A 20,476-nucleotide genomic window follows, 5' to 3' on the forward strand; every position below is an offset into this window, starting at 1 on the left:
ACAGATAGAGACAGCCAGCGAGAGAGGGAACACAAGCAGGGGGAGTGGGAGAGGAAGAAGCAGGCTCATAGCAGAGGAGCCTGATGCGGGGCTCGATCCCAGAACACCGGGATCACGCCCTGAGCCGAAGGCAGACGCTTAACCGCTGTGCCACCCAGGCGCCCCTCCATGCTTCATTGTTTGCATATAAAGCTGAAAATTTTTGAAAGTGAAACAGATTGTACTGGAATGGTCTTGGGTAACGTACGGCTCATCTCGGTGGCTTAACACAAATCAGTTTATTTCTAACTCATCCAGTAAATTCTTTTTTGTTGCTTTTACTTTTTTCATTTAATTTTTTTAATAATATTTTGTATTATATGTTAGTCCCCACACAGTACATCCCCGGTTTTCGATGTAAAGTTCCATGATTCATTACTTGCGTATAACACCCAGTGCGCCATGCAGTACGTGCCCTCAATGTTTTTTTAACCCAGTGCCGTTCACCTACAATGTTATATTAGTGTCGAGTGTACAATCTAGTGACTCAGCAGTCCTGTGTATTACTCAGTGCTCAGCAAGATACGTGTTCATTTAGTAAATTCTTAAAAAAAAAAAAAAAGGAAACAGGCAGAACATGATAAAACTCCCTTAACTAATCAGTGCCCTTTGGGAACTGAATTGTCTCAAATATTTGGAAATGCATTTAGAAAATATAACATGCTCGGTATTCTTCCTGAGACAGTCCGACTGTGGAGCAGGCAAACTCAGGTATTTACGTCCAGCCCTGGCATGATAATCAGTTAAACTTAAAATACAGAGATTATCAGATTCTGCTCTTCTTTCAAACCAGGATGGATTTTGGGATTCCTGGGTGGCTCCGTCGGTTAAGCGTCTGCCTTCCGCTCAGGTCATGACCGTGGGGTCCTGGAATGGAACCCTGCATCGGGCTCCTTTGCTCATCGGGGAGTCTGCTTCTCCTCCCTCTGCCGCTCCCCCTGCTTGTGGGCTCGCGCTCTCTCTCTCTCTCTCGAATAAAATCTTTTTTTAAAAAACTCTCAAGACTAACCTCTATAGGATTTGTTTTCTTAAAAACTAGAAGCAGGTGTACAAGGTTACAAATCTATAAAGCTGTCCCCGTTATTTCAGAAACTTATTTCTGAGCACAATACATAGGTGAGTATCTTAAACCTTTCCATGATCAGAGGCCATCCACAAATGGGTTGTCCCTTGAAATGTGACAGGTCACGGCTTTTGGACGAGGACCCCAGACGCAAACTGCATGAATCCATCGGGTTTCTGTCTTCCTGTAACACCGTCCCTTATGAGCAGACCCACCTTGCTGCCCAAGGGTCCAGATCCAGGTTACAGTCCGCCTGATTCTCACACCCTGGTCTGAATCTGCAGGACCTCCTCCGCCCACCTTTTTTTTTTTTTTTAAAGAGTAAAGTGTCCTTCTCCAATTCAGGCTTCTCTTTCTCTTCTCTAGTCGGTCCCAGAAATGGCTAAGAGGCTTAAGTGGTGTCCATGGGATTCTGCTGACCTCCCATGTGTCTGACTCAGGGACCCCAAAGGGGAACATGAGAAGGACGCTCTGTCAGGACGTGGAGAAGGGCGCCCCTGAGCCGCAGCTCTTCCCCTCCCATTTAGCCTCCGTGTCCTTCTGGACATCTGTCTGCCCTTCCTTCTGTCTGTACTGGACCAGGAGAACCTCACAGAGGCGGCAGCATGCCCTCCAGGCTCCCTGTCCACTGGGTCTTGGAACCTGGAAAGGGGTGGGGGGAGCACTCCACATAGAGCCTCCAGGCCAGCTCTGCACGTGGGTCCGGGTGCCTCGAATCGCTCTGCACCCCAGTCTCTGCAGCTTTGCAACATGGAGTTGAGCTCCTTCAGAAGCTGGAAGATGGGAATGCCACCTCCCTCCATGTTCATGTTCCCGGTCCTCGAGAAAGGCAGTCCTGGGTGGCAGAGCTGGCGAGAGGCTTACTTGCCTTCTAAAAAATGTTTGCACACACTTCAAAGAGACAGAGAAAGAACTTCCAACTTTTCTAAAGCGATGCTCTCAGCTACAGGAGGGACGTTTCTTCCCATGTTTTCAACAGGGAGGGTTAAGCTCCTAATTGTAGTTAGTTGTAATTGCCTTCATGTGTTCCGATCTCCCCAGGTATTTGCGCACGCTGCCAATTTGGTCGTAGACCAGCAGCCTCCGCGCCTCCCCCAGAAGCTCTCTGCGCGCTCCCGAGTTCCGCCTGGAGAGGTTAGTGGCTACTGCTCCAGTCCCAGCACTCGACCTCCCGGACCGTCACCCCGCGGACCCTGGTAAGCACCACGCTATTTTCTTTCTACGTGAATCTGGCTTCTTTAGCAATATCACGTCGGTGAAACCACACGGTATTTGTCTCTGCGACCTGCTTGTTTCACTTAGCACAGCGTTTTAAAGGCTCATCGGTGTGGTAGCAGGTGTGAGAGCTAACATCCCATGTGTCCTTTAGCCAGGCATCTCTGATGGACACTGGGTCGCGTCCACCTTCGGGCTGTTGCAAACACGCTTGCGAACGTGCGAGGAACACAATGCGGCATTTCTTCAAAATGTTACAAGTAGGGTTACCACGTGACCTACCAATTCCGCTCTTAGGTGTGTATCAGCTGAGTTTTGGGATTCTCATTTTCTGGTTTGTTTGCGTGACAGTGTTTGAGAAATAATGTTTGCACCTGTGTACTTCTGCGAGCAGGGCTGGTGATTGGAAAGATCTGTGCGGCTCCGGTTGACAGGTATTCCTAGATAACGCGCGAGGTTGCCGTTGTAGAGATTTTTGGCACAAGTGTGCCCTCTGCTGTCAGGATGGTGAAGTACAGCTTCTACTAGCGGGCTCTTGGGGGAGGCGGAGGAGAGTAGGGAGAAAGGTTATATCCTTGATATTTTTTTTCCTTTCTTCTTGAAAAATCTGAATTTCCCCCTCTTTCTCCCTTTTCCCTTCACCATGCAGTGTCCAAAAAGTGCCTCTCCATGTCTTTGAATCTCTCACAGACTGCGCTCTGCGGTCGGTGCCCTGATCTGTCTAAATGCTCTTTTTTACGATTTGCACAACTTTTCTCTTGTGCTGGTTTTCACCCAGTTTTAGGGCTGCCTCTGTCTTTTGCACGGCTTTCCTCAAACTGTCACCGTGGCATCTCTGTGATGCACCCGCGTGATGAAATTGTGCACAGGTACTTTAAAATGATTTTATTTATTTGAGATAGAGCAATCGAGAGAGCAGGAGCAGGGGGAGAGGGAGAGGGAGAAGCAGGCTCCCCGCTGAGCAGGGAGCCTCATGCAGGACTCGATCCCAGGACCCTGGGATCATGACCTGAGCCAAAGGCAGGTGCTCAACCGACCGAGCCACCCAGGCGCCCCAGGACAAGTATTTTTTAAAGAAATGTGATAGATCTTTGCGTAGTGACATAAAGATCTTCAGGATCTATTGCTAAAGGGAAAAAGGAAATGCAGATGTGCTTGTGAGTATCTTCCCTTTGCTTTTATTTATTGAACTTGATTTTCTTCTAGTAACACATTCACATGGTTCAAATATAAGAGACATGAAAAGACTGAGGGCATGAGAGCTTGCTCACTGGAAATTGGTGAGGTTTTCCCTTTTCGTTTTACTTGGCATTGTTTTGAAGTGCCGCCATCCTCTGTCTTCTCGCGCCGAGATGTGGTTTTATGCTGTTTTGTAATTCTGCATTGTTTTTTCTTTTTTTTTTTTTAAGATTTTATTTATTCGACAGAGATAGAGACAGCCAGTGAGAGAGGGAACACAAGCAGGGGGAGTGGGAGAGGAAGAAGCAGGCTCACGGCGGAGGAGCCCGATGTGGGGCTCGATCCCACAACGCCGGGATCACGCCCTGAGCCGAAGGCAGACGCTTAACGACTGAGCCACCCAGGGGCCCCTGCATTGTTTTTTCTTTTCCATTTATTTGTTTTGAAAGGAACTCAGGGAAGAGGATAGAGAAATACAATACAAAGAAGCTTTTTCCCCCCTGAACCATTTGAGACTTTGTTGCAGACCAGATGTAACTCACCCGAATACTGGTCTTTTTTCCTACAATCTAGAACATTCTCCTGGTTAACTACAATACCCCGTCAGAACAGGCAGACTGATATTGATCTGTTATTAGACATTATGTGGGAGATCCATAGTTATGCAATTGCTATAGTCTTCAGCTACTCAGAAAGCCCAAAATATTAGATAAAATGTTGATCATAGGTGAGTGACCCCATGCCCATGGATTCCTCCCAGTTTGTCTCGTGTTCACCCTAACAGCCTCGAGATCCACTTGCAATGATCCCCACGTTCCTGCCAAAACATATTAGCCAGACCCTACAATTCACAGAGCGTGAGCTGGGATCTGCCACAGGCAATGAAAGGGGTAGGGCAGGTCTTGAGGCGAATGAGTCTTATCCCGGGAGACACCTGCTTACAGGAGCTGTGACCGAGCAAGAGGTCCCGGTCTCTTCTCAAAACACATCTCAGGGGAGTTGGGGGTTCAACATGTTCAGGTTTGTCTCCACAAATGACCCAATCCCAGACCTCGGATTTCATTTCCTCTGCTGCTGTCCCCCTGAGAACCTGGCCTGACTTCAGCCAGATCTGCTTGCCGCTGCAGATCCTGTGCCCCCCCCCCCCCCCGCCCCGTCTGCCCTGGAGGACTCTGGACTTGGTGGCACATCTTCAACCAGCAATGGCTGCTCTGAGCCGGTCACTCTGTGCCTAAGGCTCATGTCAGAACAGACCGCCCCTTGCCATTTGCATGGTTTCCATGAGGCTCTGTTGACTCGTAAAGCCACCCAGTCCCCCAGCGTTCTCCCAGTAGCACGGGGCGGCAAGGCCGTGATGCTCTGTGGTTGGTGCTGGGTTCCATGGTCATCTACCCGCAGCTGCTCACGTTCATGGCCCGGAAAGGGGTCCACAGGGGTCTGTGCAAGGGGTTCTCACCTGAAGGTGACTTCCTGCCCAGGGGACATCTGGCGATTTGGGATGTCACACCAGCAGGGGTGGGGATGCTGCAGGCATCTCGTGCGTGGAGACCAGGACTCAACATCCCACAGTGCCCAGGACGCCCCCTGCCCCACAGCCAGGATCATCCAGCCCCAAATGTAAACAGGACTGGTGTTGGGGAACCTGCTTTTCATCCATTACTTCTTGGCATTCCCGGGGGGGGGGGGGGAGCTTTTATGGGATTTAAGATAAGCCCCAGTAGACAAAAAGAGAAGCCCTTTTGTCTCCCACCGGACAGAAAACAAGCAGGTGGTCCACATTGGCCCCAGGAGCCATCCTGTGACCCCCAAAGACACTGATTTCCTCTAGCTGTTGTAACAAATTAACACCTACCTGCTGGCTTGGAACAAGATACACTTGCTCTCTCACACTTGCAGAGGCCAGACGTCCAAACTGCAGGTGTCAGGAGGGCCGTGCAACCTTCAGAGGCTCGAGGGGAGTCTGTCCCGAGCCGCCTTTGGCAGCTTCTGGGGGTCGTGGCTGTTCCTTGGCTTGAGGCTGCATCGTTCCCCTCTCTGCCCTGTCTCCACGTGGCCTCCTCCACTCTCTTCTGTGTCACCTCCTCTTCTGTCTCTTCTAAGGACACTTGTCGCTGGATTTAGGGACTCCCCCCCCCCCGATAATCTAGGATGGTCTCATCTCAGGATCCTTCATTTAACTTCATCTGCAAAGCAACTTTTTACAGATTAGCTCACACCCAAGGAGCTGAGGGTTAAGGCTGCGACGTATCTTTTAGGGGTTCACACTTGGACTGGCTAGAGACCCAGCCTTGGGACGAAGCTGACCCCAGTCGAATGGCCAGTCCAGCAGGAGGGAGCTTGGCCATGTCACGGAACACAAAGCCCGCCGTCCCTCTGGACTCCCCCCTGCCGTGACGGTGTCCCTTCTTGCTTGTGCCGGGGTGACTCTCAGCCCAGCTTACACCCCGCGCGTTTCCCAGCACAGCAGACACGGGCAGCCCACGGCATCCAGGCAGAATTCCCAAAGCCCAAAGAGCAGTGTGAAGGGTTTGACACCGCCTCGGGTTTCTTTTTGGGGACAAAGCAAAAACAAAAACACAAACCGCCACCCTGAAGCATCATCCTTTCACATTTGGTTCTTCGGGCTGCTTATTACTTTACCACAGTGCTCTCTCTGGACTTCTGTGGGCTTGGGTTTTTGGGGGGTTTTTTTCAGGCCCATTTTTATCATCTTTCATCTTTCCAGGGACTCTCTCCAGGGTCATGAGCCACCTCAAAGGCCTCAGGAGAGTCAGCAGGGGTCACGTGGTTTGTGAGTCAGCGTTTGCGGTCCTCGGGGTTTCTCAGTCCCAGAAAGGAAGCGGATGTGGTGGTGAGGGTTTGTGGCTAGAATTAACCCCAAGCCACGTTGCACTTGTCTACACGAGAGATCGGTCCCTGTGGGAACGGCCGCCCCAGTGAGCTGGGCTTCACCCTCCTTCCATCCGGGCCCGTCTCCCCACGAATGTGGGCCTCACACTGGATTCCAACTCCTCTTGCGCCAGCAGACAAACCCAGGCTTCGTTCTGTTTTTAAGTCAACGTGCCCACAGTGGGGCTCCAACTCAGCACCCCGACATCAGGAGTCCTGTGCTCTTCTGAGCCAGCGGGGCGCCTCCCCAGGTCTTTTTTTTTTTTTTTTTTTTTAAAGATTTTATTTATTTATTCGACAGGATAGAGACAGCCAGCGAGAGAGGGAACACAGGCAGGGGGAGCGGGAGAGGAAGAAGCAGGCTCATAGCGGAGGAGCCTGATGTGGGGCTCGATCCCATAACGCCGGGATCACGCCCTGAGCCGAAGGCAGACGCTTAACCGCTGTGCCACCCAGGCGCCCCCAGGTCTTTTTTTTTTTTTTAAAGAGCGAGTAACATCCCCTCATTTCATTTGACTTGTTTGCAAGCAACACCATGACTCTGATTCTGCTTAAGAGAAGCGGAAGGGAACTGATGGGAAGTGCCCCGGGAAGCTCGCAGCCCTGAGAAGAGCTAAGAGGGCGATGCAGTTGGCAGAACGGTGGCCGCCCCCGAGAGGTCCATATCCTAATCCCCGCCCCGTTACCTTGCGTGGCGAAGAGGGGGTGAAGGTGGCAGATGGAATTTATTTGCTCACCGGCTGACATAAAGGACAGAGGTGATCCTGGATCACCTGGAGATCCTCCTTAAAAGGGGGAAGAGGGAGAGCCAGAAAGATGGCGGGGTGAGGACGGGGCCCGCCACGGCCGGCCCTGCAGAGAGGAAGGGCCAGGAGGCGAGGAATGTGGGGTCCCGGAAGGAACACAGCCCAGGCTGACACCTTGACGTTAACCCTGAGACCCATTCTGGACTTCTGACATCCAGAACTCTAAGAGAGTAAGTGTGTATCATTTAAGCCCCCCAGTTTGTGGTCATCTGTGGGAGCAGCCCTACGAAGCTCGTACAGACCGGAGCCAGGGTGCAGGGACCAGGAGCCGACAGACATCTCTAGTTACTGGTCTTGCTGTGCCCCATCAAGATCCAGATTCAAGGAGAGGGTCTGGTTGTTCTCGCTCGAATCACATCCATGTGCCCACTCCCCAGATATGCAAAGCCAAGGAACCCTGATTGAGAGACCCACCCAAACTGTAGACGGCAGGGGAGCAGCAAGTCCACGCGGGAGCTCCCGGGCTGGCGGGCACATGGAGGTGCGGGGAGTGGGGCGTCCAGGGGCTGGGGGGTGTCGTTACTGACAGCACCGATGAGGGGACAGAGAAGCCATCTCCTGCCCCTGACGTAAGGCACCGCAAAGACCACAGCATCACTCGGGTGATGTTCTTACCGAACACACACAGCCGGAACTTAATCACCAGGAAATCCCAGACAAACCCAAATCGAAGCACCTTCTATGAAATACCTGGCCTGGATTCTTCAGAAGCGTGCAGCTTGTGAAGAGAAGGGCCGTTCCAGTTTAAAGGAGGTAACGGAGACATGCCAACTAACGCGACGTGTGATTCTGGATTCGATCCTGGGTCACAAAAGAATTTTGTGGGGGTTTTTGCTATAAAGGGTGTTGCCACTGATAACATTCCAGTGTCTATAGACTGATATCAGATATTAGCACCATCGTGATTTTCTTTTTTTTTTTTTTTTTTAAAGATTTTATTTATTTGACAGACAGCCAGCGAGAGAGGGAACACAAGCAGGGGGAGTGGGAGAGGAAGAAGCAGGCTCATAGTGGAGGAGCCTGATGTGGGGCTCGATCCCAGAACGCCGGGATCACGCCCTGAGCCGAAGGCAGACGCTTAACCGCTGTGCCACCCAGGCGCCCCCCATCATGATTTTCTTGACTTTGATCATTGTATTTTGGTTTGTCAGCAAATACCATCACCTCCCGGCGAACCCTATACCGATGTTTAGAGAGCGAGGGGTTTTGAGGTTGCGCTCGGACTACCGTACTACCGGTAGAAGTACTTCTCAAATGTGGTTTTCCCGATTCCACACTGAGAAATGCACACACTATATAAGGATATGCACACGCGTGTGATCTATGTATGTGTGGGGGGGGTGTGGGGACAGGCTCTGGGGTACCCCACCCCCACGATTTCCACCTCCTGGCGTCCACACATCCAGCTCTTGGCCTCTCCACGGGGCGCCTCACAGCAGGCAGCACGCGGGCCAGCAAGCGTGCGCTAGCAGCACACACGCCCGTCAGTAACCGAACCCCAGAATCGAACGTTCCCTTAGCTTTGCTCTGTGGCACCGGGGTGGCTCAGTCGGTTAAGCATCTGCCTTTGGCTCACATCATGATCCCAGGGTCCTGGGATTGAGTCCCGCATCAGGCTCCCTGCTCAGCGGGGAGCCTGCTTTCTCCCTTTGCCTCTCCCCCTGGCTTGTGCTCTCTCTCGCTCGCTCACTCACTTTCTCTCTCTCAAATAATTTTCTTTTTCTTAAGTGAGTAGCTAAGTCCAGCCCACAGCTGGAGGGTAAAAGGGTGTGGACGGGGAGGTGGGGATCACTGGGGTCCGTGCTGGAAGGTGCCCACCTGAGTTGGTTCATCCCAGACATGTCCTTTGGCTGCTGTGGTCTGACGTAGTAACAGAAAGAAAACTAGCTGTATTTTAAAGCTCTGAGCCGTCTTTAATCCCACCTTCTGCACTCCCCTCCCTCGGCATGTCGGCATTTGGGGCAGGGCCACTGCCGCTGTTCTGGGGACCAGAGGGCGCGGAGCAACATCCCTGGCCTCCACGAGTATCTCAAATGTTACGGTTTCTTTTATGTTAAAATATTTGTATCTTGATTACCGAGCTTTTTGGTGCCGCCCCCAATTCCATGCGGGAGCCAGGTGCCAGCCCAGATTTGGTCACCTAAGCTGCACAGCTGGTTGGGTGTTCACTCCTTGCTGTCCCGAGCAGGGCTGGCATGACAAGGCCTGTCCTCGGGGTGTCCCCGGCGGCTCGGCCAGGGCATGGCACACGCAGGTGAGCATTCAGCAGCAAGGACGCAGCTGCCGTTCACCCAGCCAGGCGAGAACTCACTCATTGCCACACTGTCCCGTGAGGTAGTCAAGTTACTCCGCACATTCACAGCGGGAGAAACCGAGGCTCAGAGAGGCGACTGAGGGTGGGCACAGGCCCACGGGGTACCACGAACGGCACCGTGTCTGGCCGACAACTTTCCCAGCGGCCGGAGTTCTGCAACGTGGCCACCACTGGCTCTCCTGACACGGCCACGCCAGAGGGAGCGCACTCCTCCCTCGGCAGTTCCGTTACACGCTCAAGGCAGGTGTCTGATGGCCCTGTGCACCTGCGGGCTGCGGGGCGCGCCGCACCAGTCGGCCGCCACAGCAGGCGCGCAGCATCTGCAGTCGCGTCAGCTGCGCCCGAGAATAGAGAAAAGGGCCGCTAGTGACCCCTACAGGACGGTGTGGGCATAGCAGGCAGCATTCCTTAGCCAACACTGCCACCTAGAGAGTGCTGCAGACAGAGCAGCCAGCCTTGGTTGGTTTTGGGGCTTCCTCCTGGTACTCAGCCTCCCAGGGGTTATTTGGGGAGGGGCTGCCCCCTCACAGAGGAACCACCAGACATTTCCAAGCCCACCAGGCGGGCACTTTCAGCCCAAAGTCTCTGGGCTACCTCCTCATCCTCAGCTTCAGGGGCTGGAGCCTTCTCTTTGAGTCCATTGAAGTACTTCCCAGAAACACCCCCCAATTCCTCTGCCACAGCCAGGTACGTGCTGGGCTGCGCTGCCAGCTGGGGGCTCTTGACCAGCAGCCAGAAGATGGGCCCTGCAATCAGCCACAGAGCATTCAGTCCGCACACGTTCACAGAGGAGGACACGAGAAGCCCTACTCCATCCCCGGGGTTCCTCAGGGCCCAGAGGCCAGATGTGGGACTGCAATCCCACACAGCCCCCCTCCAGGCCTTCCCTCCACCAGAAGCTCCCTTCCCTGGCATCGCCCAGCCAAATCCCTCCAGATGCAGAGACCAGCCCAAAAGCTGCCTCCCCCAGCAAGCCTCCCTGACTTTTCCCCAGGCAAACTGAAGTTCTCCCTCCTCAGTCAGCTCTGAGTCCTTACCCCCCCCCCCCATATCTTGCTTTAAAATAACTTGTATTCATTAAATGCCTCTGGGGCCAGCCTCAGCTTAAGCTCCTTGATATCGGGCACCTATCCCGTATAGGATTACAAATACTAGTCCTAAAGTTCTTAATTATTCATTCAGCTTAAAGCTGGTCGGGCCCTGTGCTCGCCCTTTTAAGGCCCATCTCGTCCTCCCAACTACTGTGAGGAGGACAGTATCATCGCCCTCACTTTGTAGTTAGGGAAACTGAGGCCCCAAGAGGTGAAGTGGCTTCCCTGGCTGGCACAGCTGGTTTGGGGTGAAGCTGGAGTCACCCTGAGCACAACCAGGAGTCAACTCCATGGTCTCCTTCTCTGAGACTCAGTTTTCTCATCAAACAGGATCTAGCCTGCTTCCCTGGGCCGTTCTGAGGCCAGCAGGCTGGAGACACATGAAGTGACTCCTTCCCAGCACCCTGGAAGATACAGGGGAGGGGGCAGAGCCAAGCCGCTGCCATTGTCTCTTGAGCATGCGGTCAGTTTTGTGTCAACTTGATGGAGCTGAGGGATGCCCAGAAAGCCGGTAAAGCACTATTTCGAGGTGTGTCCGTGAGGATGTGACCAGAAGAGATTGGCACAGTAGATTGAGTATAGAGATCCGGCCTCACCAACGTGGGCAGCCGTACTGTTAGTGGAGGGTGAGCACAGAACAGAAAGGCGGAGGAAGGGCGAACCCCCTCTCTGCTTGACTGGAACACCCATCTCTTGCCCTCAGGTAGTGCCCCTGGCCTTCGGGCTGGGACTTACACCCCCGCCCCCCTGGTCTGCAGGCCTTAGCGTTTGGACTGGGACTGCACCACCAGCTTTCCCAGGCCTCCAGCCGGCAGACAGCAGATCATGGGACTTCTCAGCCGCCGTTAATGCATGAGCCAGTCCCGCCTGATAAATCTCTCCAAGCATCTACAGATATCCTATCAGTTCCGTTTCTCTGCAGAACCCTGACTAATCCACGGAAGAGAGTCCTAGGCCCCAAGCTGTGAGGGCAGGGGTTCAGCTACGGGACCGCAGGCCAGGAGGGGGCTTACCGAGTGTGAAGCTGGAGAAGGCAGAGCTGTGCATGCCCGTGTGCCTGCCCAGCTCTGTCCTGGCCACACCGGGGTGCAGAGCATTGACAGTCACACCCGTGCCTGGGGAGAGAAGGGGAGAGGAGGGGAGAGGAGAGACGGGGGGGAGGGGCAGACGCCAAATTCACTCCCCGCCTGGAAGGCTGACACGGCCCACCCGCAGCTCTAGGGCTGCCCCGTCCTGTGCTGGGTCCCACCCTTGGACCCACATCACCCCTCTTGCTCTGAAACCTCCAGATCACGTGGGTGCACCTTGCAAAGCCGCTCCGTTGCCTGACTGCCCAGAGCAGAGCCCCCCAAACCTGAGAGTATGTACAAAATCACCCAGAGGGCCTGAGCTACCCACACCGCTGGGCCCCCCCACCCACGGAATCTGAAACAGTAGGTCGGGGACGGGGCCTGAGATGCTGTGATTATGACGAGCTCCCAGCTGCGCTGATGCGGCTGGCGCACGCATGCTCTCCGAGGAGCAGGGCAAAGGGCAGACCTTTCACCTTCAGCTCGGTGGGCGCCGAGGTCGGATCATTCTTTATCCTGTGCTCCGCAGGATACGGAGCGGCTAGATGCCAATAGCAACCCCCGCCCCGGCCCCACCCCCAGAAGCAACGGCCACAACCACCTTCAGATGCTGCTGAGGTTGAGAACCACTAGCCGAGAGCACCATGGGATGCCTGGGCAGGATGGGCATGGAAGAGTGCCGCGATTGATTAGTGATGTTTGCTTCAGGCACCAGTGCACACGGTGGTATGTGTGTCACACGTCTGCCTGCTCTGTTCTGGGACTGATGCTTGACCGCCCCTCAGCCCAGGGTCACAGCAGGACTGTTCCCGGCCTGGAGCTAGAGGAAGAGGAAGGCCAGCAGGCTCACCGCGCACGTACCCTGCAGCCGCCGGCTCAGCTCCTTGGTGAAGAGGATGACGGCCAGCTTACTCTGGCAATACGCTGCTTTGGTGTCATACTTCCTCTTCTCCCAGTTCAAGTCATCAAAGTCTATGTGCCCTGCAACGTGGGCCAAGGACGAGAGGTTGATGATCCGTGAAGGGGCCGAGGCTTTCAGTGTGTCCAGCAGCAAGTTTGTCAAAAGAAAGTGACCTGGATGAAGGACAACAAAGACAGTTTTCCCTGAATCCTCCTAGGACCCTACTGAGAACATTACCTTCTTCAACCCTCCCAATGACCCATGGCTCTCGACAGCGGCCAGTTCTCTCCCCCCAAGGACACCTGGCAATGTCTAGAGGTTTTGGTCATCGTAACTCTAGAGAGAGAAGGGGGAGCTCCTGGCATCTAGTGGGAGGCGGCCAGGGATGCTGCTGGACATCCCACAGTGCACAGGACAGGCCCACGGCAAACAGTGACCCAGCCCCAGATGTCAGGCCCTGCAAGAACCCCATCAGGTCAGCTGGGGGACGGACTGCCTCCCATGTCTCCTTCAGCACAGACTTTTTGGCTATGCACAGGACTGCCCGGTGAAAGACTACATTTCCCAGACTCCCTTGCTGCAACGTCAGGTCATGTGACTGCATCCCGGCCAATAGGACACAAAAGATAGTAATGTGCCTTATGACCCTCCAGGACCTCAGCATGTGGCCTTATTTGGAGAGAGGATCTTTCCAGTGAAACTGAGGTCATTAGGGTGGGCCCTAATCCAGTGATTGGAGCCCACCCAATATCTACCCCCCCCCTTGCCCTTACTAACAGAACTCAGTTACATCGAGGGTGACAACAGGTAGACAGAATAACTGATGGACACACAGACTGGAGGACAGACAAAGGGTCAAAAGGCCAAGAGATGGATGGAGGAGCCAAAGGACTGACAGAACATCCAGCAATGAATAGGCAGCTCCCTGAGCCGCCAGGGGGCCCACAGGTGGCCGCCCAGCCGCCTTGGAGAGCCGAAGACGACTCCGGCCCTCCCAGAGCGTGTGTCTGGCCCACCGGGGACCCCGCTCACATCCCAGGCCCACGAGACACCACGCAGCCCTCAGCCCATGACCTCACCCAAGTGGTTAACACCAAACTGCATCTCGAAGCCATCCTCGGTGGTCCAGTGGGGGCACCGCATCACAGCCGCATTGTTGACCAGGATGTGTACTTGGCCCTCCTCTGGAAGACAGGGGTGAGGGCAAACATCAGTCCCACACGGGCCCACGTGGAACACCAGCGCAGTTCATGGGAATGCCCCCAGCCCTGGGCTGAACAGTGTCCCTGAAACACGCATGTCCACCCAGAGCCTGGGAGTCCAACCTGTTTTTGGAAGGAGTCTTTGCAAAAAGTAATCCAGTTGAGAGGAGGTCACGGTGTGGGCCTAATGCAGTAGGACGCAGGCTGAGACCCCCAGGGAGACAGAGGCAGAGACTACAGCGAGGCGTCTATAAGCCAAGATCGCCAAGGACCGACAGCCACCGCCAGAAGCTGACGGAGGCAGGAAGGGGTCTCCCAGCCTCAGGAAGAGTGCCGCCCGGCTGACACCTTGACCTTGGACCTCTGGCCTCCACCACTGCGAAGAGAACAGATTCTCATCTGAAGCTACCCAGTGTGCCGTACTTTGCAACACCGGCCCCATAAAACAAACACACCCCCACCTAAGGCTTGGAGACCTTTCCTGGAAAGGGAAAGAGGCCACATCGGCAGGGGCCTCAGGGCCTCAAACTGGGGGGTTACTCGTGGGAACCCCAGCTCGGCAAGCAGCCAGTGCCGCACCCGATTCCAGACCTGCCACGTCAAAGGCACAAGCGACTGTCCCTCCCTGAGCCTCCGTTTACTCGTCTGTAAAATGGGATGGATAACAGCACCTTCCTCCCTGTATCAGTTAGCAAGGGCTGCTCGGACAAGGCATCACACGATGGGCCACTTGAACGGACTGTGACCCGGTTCTGGAGGCGGGAAGCCCGGGGTCAACGTGTCTCAGGGCTCTTTCCTTCCGAGGACCCAGGACCGTGAGGGAGGATCTGCCCCGGGCGCTCTCCTGGGCTCAGAGGTGACTGGCCGCCCTCTCCCCGTCTCTCCCTCGGGCCTGTCTGGTCGTAATCTCCCACTGGATTAGGGCTTAATCAGCTCCGGGCAGACCCTCTCTGCAGATCAGGGGTCGTGCTGAGGTCCTGGGGGGTTAGGACCCCAACACATCTTTTGAGGACACACGGTGGAACCCGTAAGACTCTGAAAGTGGTTTTCAGGATCAGTGGGGACAACAAACTAGTTATCTAGCACCTGGGAAACAGCGTCTGTTTGGCTTTGAGGGTGGAGAGGGTAGCATAGCTGTCAGGAACACACGCTCTGGAGTCATCCATGACAGTTCAAATTCCCTGGCTCTACCCTGAGCAGCTGTATGACCCTGGCCAAGTCACACAGCTGCTCTGTGACTCAGTTTCCCCTCTGTAAAAACGGGTAACACTAGAACTTGCTGGGTAGGATGGGGAGGAAAAAGCACCACAGCACTGCACGTGTGACAGGCTCCAAGTGTATAAAAAAGCCACGGGAGGGGCGCTGGGGTGGCTCAGTCGGTGAAGTGAACTCTTGGTTTCGGCTCAGGTCATGATCTCAGGGTCATGAGATTGAGCCCCACGTTGGGCCGTGCTGGGCGTGGAGTCAGCTTAGGGTTCCCTCTCTCCCTCTGCTCCTTTCCCCTCCGCTCATGAAATCTCTCTCTCTCTGAAAAGAAAAGCCAGGGGGAGGTATAAACACCTGCCTGCTTTATAAATGCTCAGACCGTCTCCAAAGGGACACAGAAGGACACAGCTGAGGAGAGCAGCTGGCAGCTAGTGGCGGGGAGGCGTGTGGCTCTATCGCCGTGGGTATTTGCCGAGCATGTAATCCTGTAACTGGTATTCCTGTTTGAAAACATAAAGACGCAAGCCAGTTCTGAGAACATCTGGTGGGAAGCGAAATGACCGAGTCACCCGTGTGACGAAATGCAGAAAAACACCCGCCGAATGCCTGCATCTGCGAAAGGAAACACCCAGCAGAGGAAGTGGGAGCGCCGGGTACCCTGCGCGACGAGGCATCGTCCCCACGGCGTGCCCCGCGGGACCGGGCGCAGAGCCCGACTCTGACTCCTGTCTGCGTCCCGGGCATCAGGGCATCGCCCATCAGCCACGAGGGCCGGGAGGCCTGAGGAACCGCTGGCTGAGTCAGCATCTCCGCCCGCCTTCCCCGGGCTAACACATCCGCCAGCTTCCTGCACATCTGACCTCGCGCGGGCCTCTGCGTCCCGTGGGTCTAGTGCCGCGGAGTTCGTCTTCCTGCAGAGCGGGGGTCCCACCGAGCAAACTTTCCCTGTAAAGGACCGGACTGGGTATTTCTGGCTTTGCAGGCCATACGGCCTCTGCTGTTGCAGGACTAAGGCGGCCCCAGATAACACATAAAGTAGCGGGTATGACTGTGTGCCAATAAAACTTTATTTATGGACGCTGATACTGGAATTCCATGCAGTGTTCACATACCCAGAAATAGCACTCTTTCGATTTATGTAAACAGTTGAAATGTAAACTATTTTCATGTGGCAACGTCAGGAGATATAAAAATGTGCGATCTTCACCCGCAGAGATGTGCACCTGTCCCAAAACACCAGCGCCACACTCTAGGACTTGTGGCCGCCCAGGACCTCGCCCCCAAGGCCGGCGTCCTCCCCCCTACCTTCAATGATCTTCGCTGCAAACTCTCGGACGGACTTGAGGGAGGCCAAGTCCAGGTGCCGGGCCCTGACGCGGTGATTAAGGGTCTCCCCGCGAATGTCCTTTGCCGCTGCCTCACACTTCTCCATATCTCGACAGGCCAGAATGACGTTGCCTCCTGCGAGCCCAGGACAGGGAAAAAAGTATCGTTTAAGTCCTCTCCCAGGCACAGACAGCAAACACACATGACACACTGTCGGCACAAGAGCGCGTCCACGCGAGCGCACGGCGGCACCATTCACAGCAGCCGAGGGGGGAAAGCACCCGAATGGCCATCAGCCGCTGAGCAGGGAAGCGCAGCGCGGCCCGTCCAGACCCTGGCATCTACTCGGCCGCGGAAAGGAACACGACACATGCTACAACGGGGCCGGACCTCACAAACTGCCTGCTGGAAGCAGCCAGTCACAAAAGCACACGTGGCGTATGATTCCACGGATAGGAAATATCCAGAACAGGCCCGTCCACGGGACATAGACGGATGGTTCCCTGGGAGTGGCGGGAACTGGGATGACCGCTAAGAGGACCGAGCTGTCATTTTGATGAAAGTGTTCCGAAACGGACTGGCAGTGTTCGTCCAACTCTGGGAATATACTAAACACCCCCGGAGTGTACACTATACATGGGCGAATTGTGTGATGTGTGGGTTGAATCTTAATACAGCCATAAAAAAATCTTTAAAAAATTAGGGAAGTGAGAAGAAGCAGGGATCGGAAGAGGACGGACACCCCGACGCTGACCGTGTGGATCCGTGTGGCTCGCGTGCCCACCATGGGCCCAGCTGCCGCCTCTACACCCCACCTCCCCTCCCACGGTCCACAAGGGAACCCAGCCGACCCCGGATCTGTTCATCCTTTGTTGCTGCCGGGCCCTCAGGACAGCAGTGGGTGGGGGTATCCACCCGACTGTACTTCTCACCCTCTCCCGGGAGGAGCACATGCCCCCTCCTTGGGGAAACCTTGTGGTAAGGGGGGTGCCACCCATCACGGCCCCCTGCCGCTCTGTTCCCCAGGCCACCCCAACCCGTCAAGCACCAAAGAAAGTTTCTGATCTCCCCCAGCCCTCACACCTGCCCTGCCACAGCCTTCCCACCCCAGCCAACGGCAGGTCTGGTCTCCCAGTTGCTCAAACCTAAATCCTTGACTTCTTTTCTGCCTGACCCGACAGGAAATCCACTAAGTCCAACGATGAAAACAATATCTCCTCCTCCATGGACTTCATAACCCAGTCCGACCATGAGAAAAACACTGAATGAACCTAAATCAAGGGCCCTTCTACAAAACGCCTGACCAGTAAGCCTAGAAGAACCTGAACCCTGATTCTGATCCACAACCTCTGACCCAGGCCCCAGCCCAGCCCTGAGCGCTGAGTCAACCACAGTACGTAAGCACACGGCCAATGCAGATGGAAAAACCAACACCAGCAACCCCGAGTGTCCACAGCCTCCTCTGAGGCCCCAAGTCTCCCCGACCTCTTTCAGGGCTTTTCTGGCTTAAGCCGGCGTGAGTTTGGTTTCTGCCACTTGACACCAGAACAATCAGACAACCTTACCGCCCCAGGAAAGCCAACCCTCTGCCCCAGACCTCACACCCCAAGCCTCGGACAGAGAAAGCAGGTGCCCCCCAGGACCTCACCTCTTCTGGCCAGCTCTAAGGCCGTCTGCTTCCCGATGCCCGTGTTGGCGCCGGTCACGATGACGGTCTTCCCAGGAATGGTGGCCTTGCTGGGACAGGCCCCGCCCGCAACGTAGTCTCTGCAGGTAAGAAGCGACGTGGTCACTTCGGTCCACGTGCAACCTCGCCGTACGTGCCCCTGACTGTTATGATCTTGGGCGAATGACGCCACTGCGCTTGTGTTCCCCCAACGGAAAGACAGGAAGGACATCTCGTAACTCTGCGGGGGCCAGTGTGGTGTTGCCGGCAAAGGCTCAGCACAGCCAGGTGCGGGGAGGCCCCACAAGGCGACAATCATTGCTTTATAAAGACCCCTGGATGGGTTTCCCATGGCGGCTGTAACAAGTAACCACAAGCTTAGCCGGGTCTGCAGGCAGGAGTCCAAGTCGGGCCTCCCCGGGATAAGGGCAGGGTGTTGGCAGGGCTGTGCTCCTTCTGGAGGCTCTAGGGGTGAAGCCGGTCCCGTGCCTTTTCCGGCTCCTAGGGGCACCCACACTCCCTGGCTCACGGCCCCTCCTCCTCTGTCTCCAAAGTCAGCAGCGCTGTGTCTTCAGGTCACTGACTCTGAAGGACCACTGTGATTGTGCTGGGCCCGCACCTGGATAACCCAGGACCACCTCCCCGTCTCAGGGTCCTTACTCAGTGGCACCCGCAAAGTCCCCTGTGACAAGCAAGGGAAGACCTTCACAGGTTCTGAGCACTAGGACATGCACATCTTTGGGGGGCTCTTACCCTTTACCCACATTCCCCAGAGGCCAAATACCGGAAACAAGCAAATGTCACCGATAGGGGACCGGCCAAGGAGACAATGACACCGCCACATGACAGAAGGGCCCTGTACAGCATGGAAACCGCCGGCCTCCTGGGGCTCATTTTTTATTTCAGTTAACTAAAAATAACCAGCCATGCTTTTTCTCCAGGCCATTCAGCTAACTTTTCACTGCCCGTTGCATGCTGTCACTTTATTATTGTTACTATGTTTAGCTTTGTCAGAACTGAAAGACAACGGTATGAATTAAACAGCAGCCGATGAATTTTATTACAAAGGGAAATTGTTTCCACTTAAAAAGGAATTATCTCCATTTTCTAGAACTTTCAAAAACACCCAGTTAATATCACAGAGCCGCAGTGTAATGAATTATAAATCACAAGAGTCGGCCCAACTACATGAAATGACTTTATCAGATCAGGAGCAACAAGTTCACCATGAAGCCTCATCACAGCGCAGGCAAATAAACCCAAAGGTAATTGTTCAAAGAAGCCTATGCTTCATATCCTTTAAAAAAAAAAAAAAAGTATTTCAGTATTCCAAGTACTTTCAGGCCTCCCAGCCAATCTTCTGTATTGTGTAATAATATTATTACTAATTCTTTTTTTTTAATTGTGGTAAGAACACATGAGCTGCACCTCTTAACAAGTCTGTAAGTATTGTTAACTATAAGCATAATCCAGCCATACGTTGAGCGCTCAGTAGCCCTGTGTGATGGCTATCATAATGGCAGCAGAAACGTGAAACACTTCCCTCGGCGCAGAAAGTTCTACCGAACGGTGCTGCTCTAGAATATGGGGTAGCTGGGTCTTCTGTGGGGTTTTTTTAGTGCATTAGCCTAGGAAAGACAAGAACTACGTATATATCCCATGCAGTACAATCCTTCCGTTCAGAGGTGGGCGATCGGGTTTGCGTCTCTGATTCCGGGCAACGAGAGCTGAGGGGGCACGCGTCTTCCGTGCACCGGGGCCGCCGGTGACATCTGGGGACTGTCCAATACGTGTCTGCAGGACGGACTCACTGATCAATGACAAGGGCGGAAGCAACTAGACCAGGTTTACCGGCGCTCTGGTCCGCCCCTTTCTTCGGGGTGACCTTGGGCCGTGACCTGCCCTCTAGGCCCTTCCTGGGCTTGCCGCCCCGCACTCTCTGGGCCCGTCCTAGCCGGCGACCACCAGGCGACCTCTCCCCGGCCTGCCCTCCACCTGACGGCTACCGACCGGCCCACCAGCAGCTCGCACTCACCGGAGCAGCACCGCGCCACCCACCGCCGTGCCTAGCACGGACAGCGGCAGGAGGTAGCGGTTCATGCCAGGCAGGAGCGGGGGTCAGACGCGGAGCCCGCCGCACACCCGCCGCAGACCCAACGCGGGGTCGTTCGGAAGAGAGACTAGCGCAGCCGGCGACCCACGTGGGGAAGGGCAAGCTCCGCTCGGTCCTAGGCTTCCGGAAGGGGGAGGGGCGTTTTGGGGCGGGGCTTCAGGGGGCGGGCCTGCCAGGAGCGGGGGCCTATGAGGATGGGCCCCGGCGCCGGGGCAGCTGGAAATGGCAGTTTCCGGAGTCGTGGGCGTGGCCGCAGCCTGGGGGCGGGGCATGAGGGACGAGCCTGCGCACTGTTCCATGACGTCACGTTCGCCGAGTTATCACTGAGCTCCGGTCCCGCTAGTACAGCGCCGATAGAGAGTCCTGCTGCTTCCGCCGCATACCGCGCGGCCGCTT

At 55.0% G+C, this 20,476-nt stretch overlaps 1 protein-coding gene across 1 annotated transcript; it reads right to left on the reverse strand.

Annotated features, from left to right (window-relative positions):
• Positions 1–9,220: 9,220 nt before the first annotated feature.
• On the reverse strand, positions 9,221–20,217 carry RDH13 (retinol dehydrogenase 13). Its single transcript, XM_045789323.2, has 7 exons — positions 20,003–20,217; positions 17,950–18,068; positions 16,281–16,436; positions 13,647–13,751; positions 12,528–12,740; positions 11,610–11,711; positions 9,221–10,251 (listed from the first exon to the last, which is right to left on the reverse strand). Exons 1-7 carry the CDS (start codon positions 20,065–20,067, stop codon positions 10,007–10,009), a joined length of 1,005 nt encoding a protein of 334 aa, XP_045645279.2. The 5' UTR covers positions 20,068–20,217; the 3' UTR covers positions 9,221–10,006.
• Positions 20,218–20,476: the final 259 nt, after the last annotated feature.

This window comes from Ursus americanus, chromosome 21, assembly GCF_024610735.1.
Source record: "Ursus americanus isolate L20-20 chromosome 21, mUrsAme1.1.p, whole genome shotgun sequence".
NCBI classification, from domain to species: domain Eukaryota; kingdom Metazoa; phylum Chordata; class Mammalia; order Carnivora; family Ursidae; genus Ursus; species Ursus americanus.

What these genes read in the sequence shown, in the direction of transcription:
- RDH13 (XM_045789323.2), bottom strand. Translation starts at nt 20,067, where the DNA reads ATGAACCGCTACCTCCTGCCGCTGTCCGTGCTAGGCACGGCGGTGGGT. An exon ending in TGCAGCGAAGATCATTGAAG is followed by an intron (nt 13,752 to 16,280) that starts GTAGGGGGGAGG and finishes CCTGTCTTCCAG; the next exon opens with AGGAGGGCCAAGTACACATC. An exon ending in GCTGAGCCGGCGGCTGCAGG is followed by an intron (nt 11,712 to 12,527) that starts GTACGTGCGCGG and finishes TTCTCTCCCCAG; the next exon opens with GCACGGGTGTGACTGTCAAT.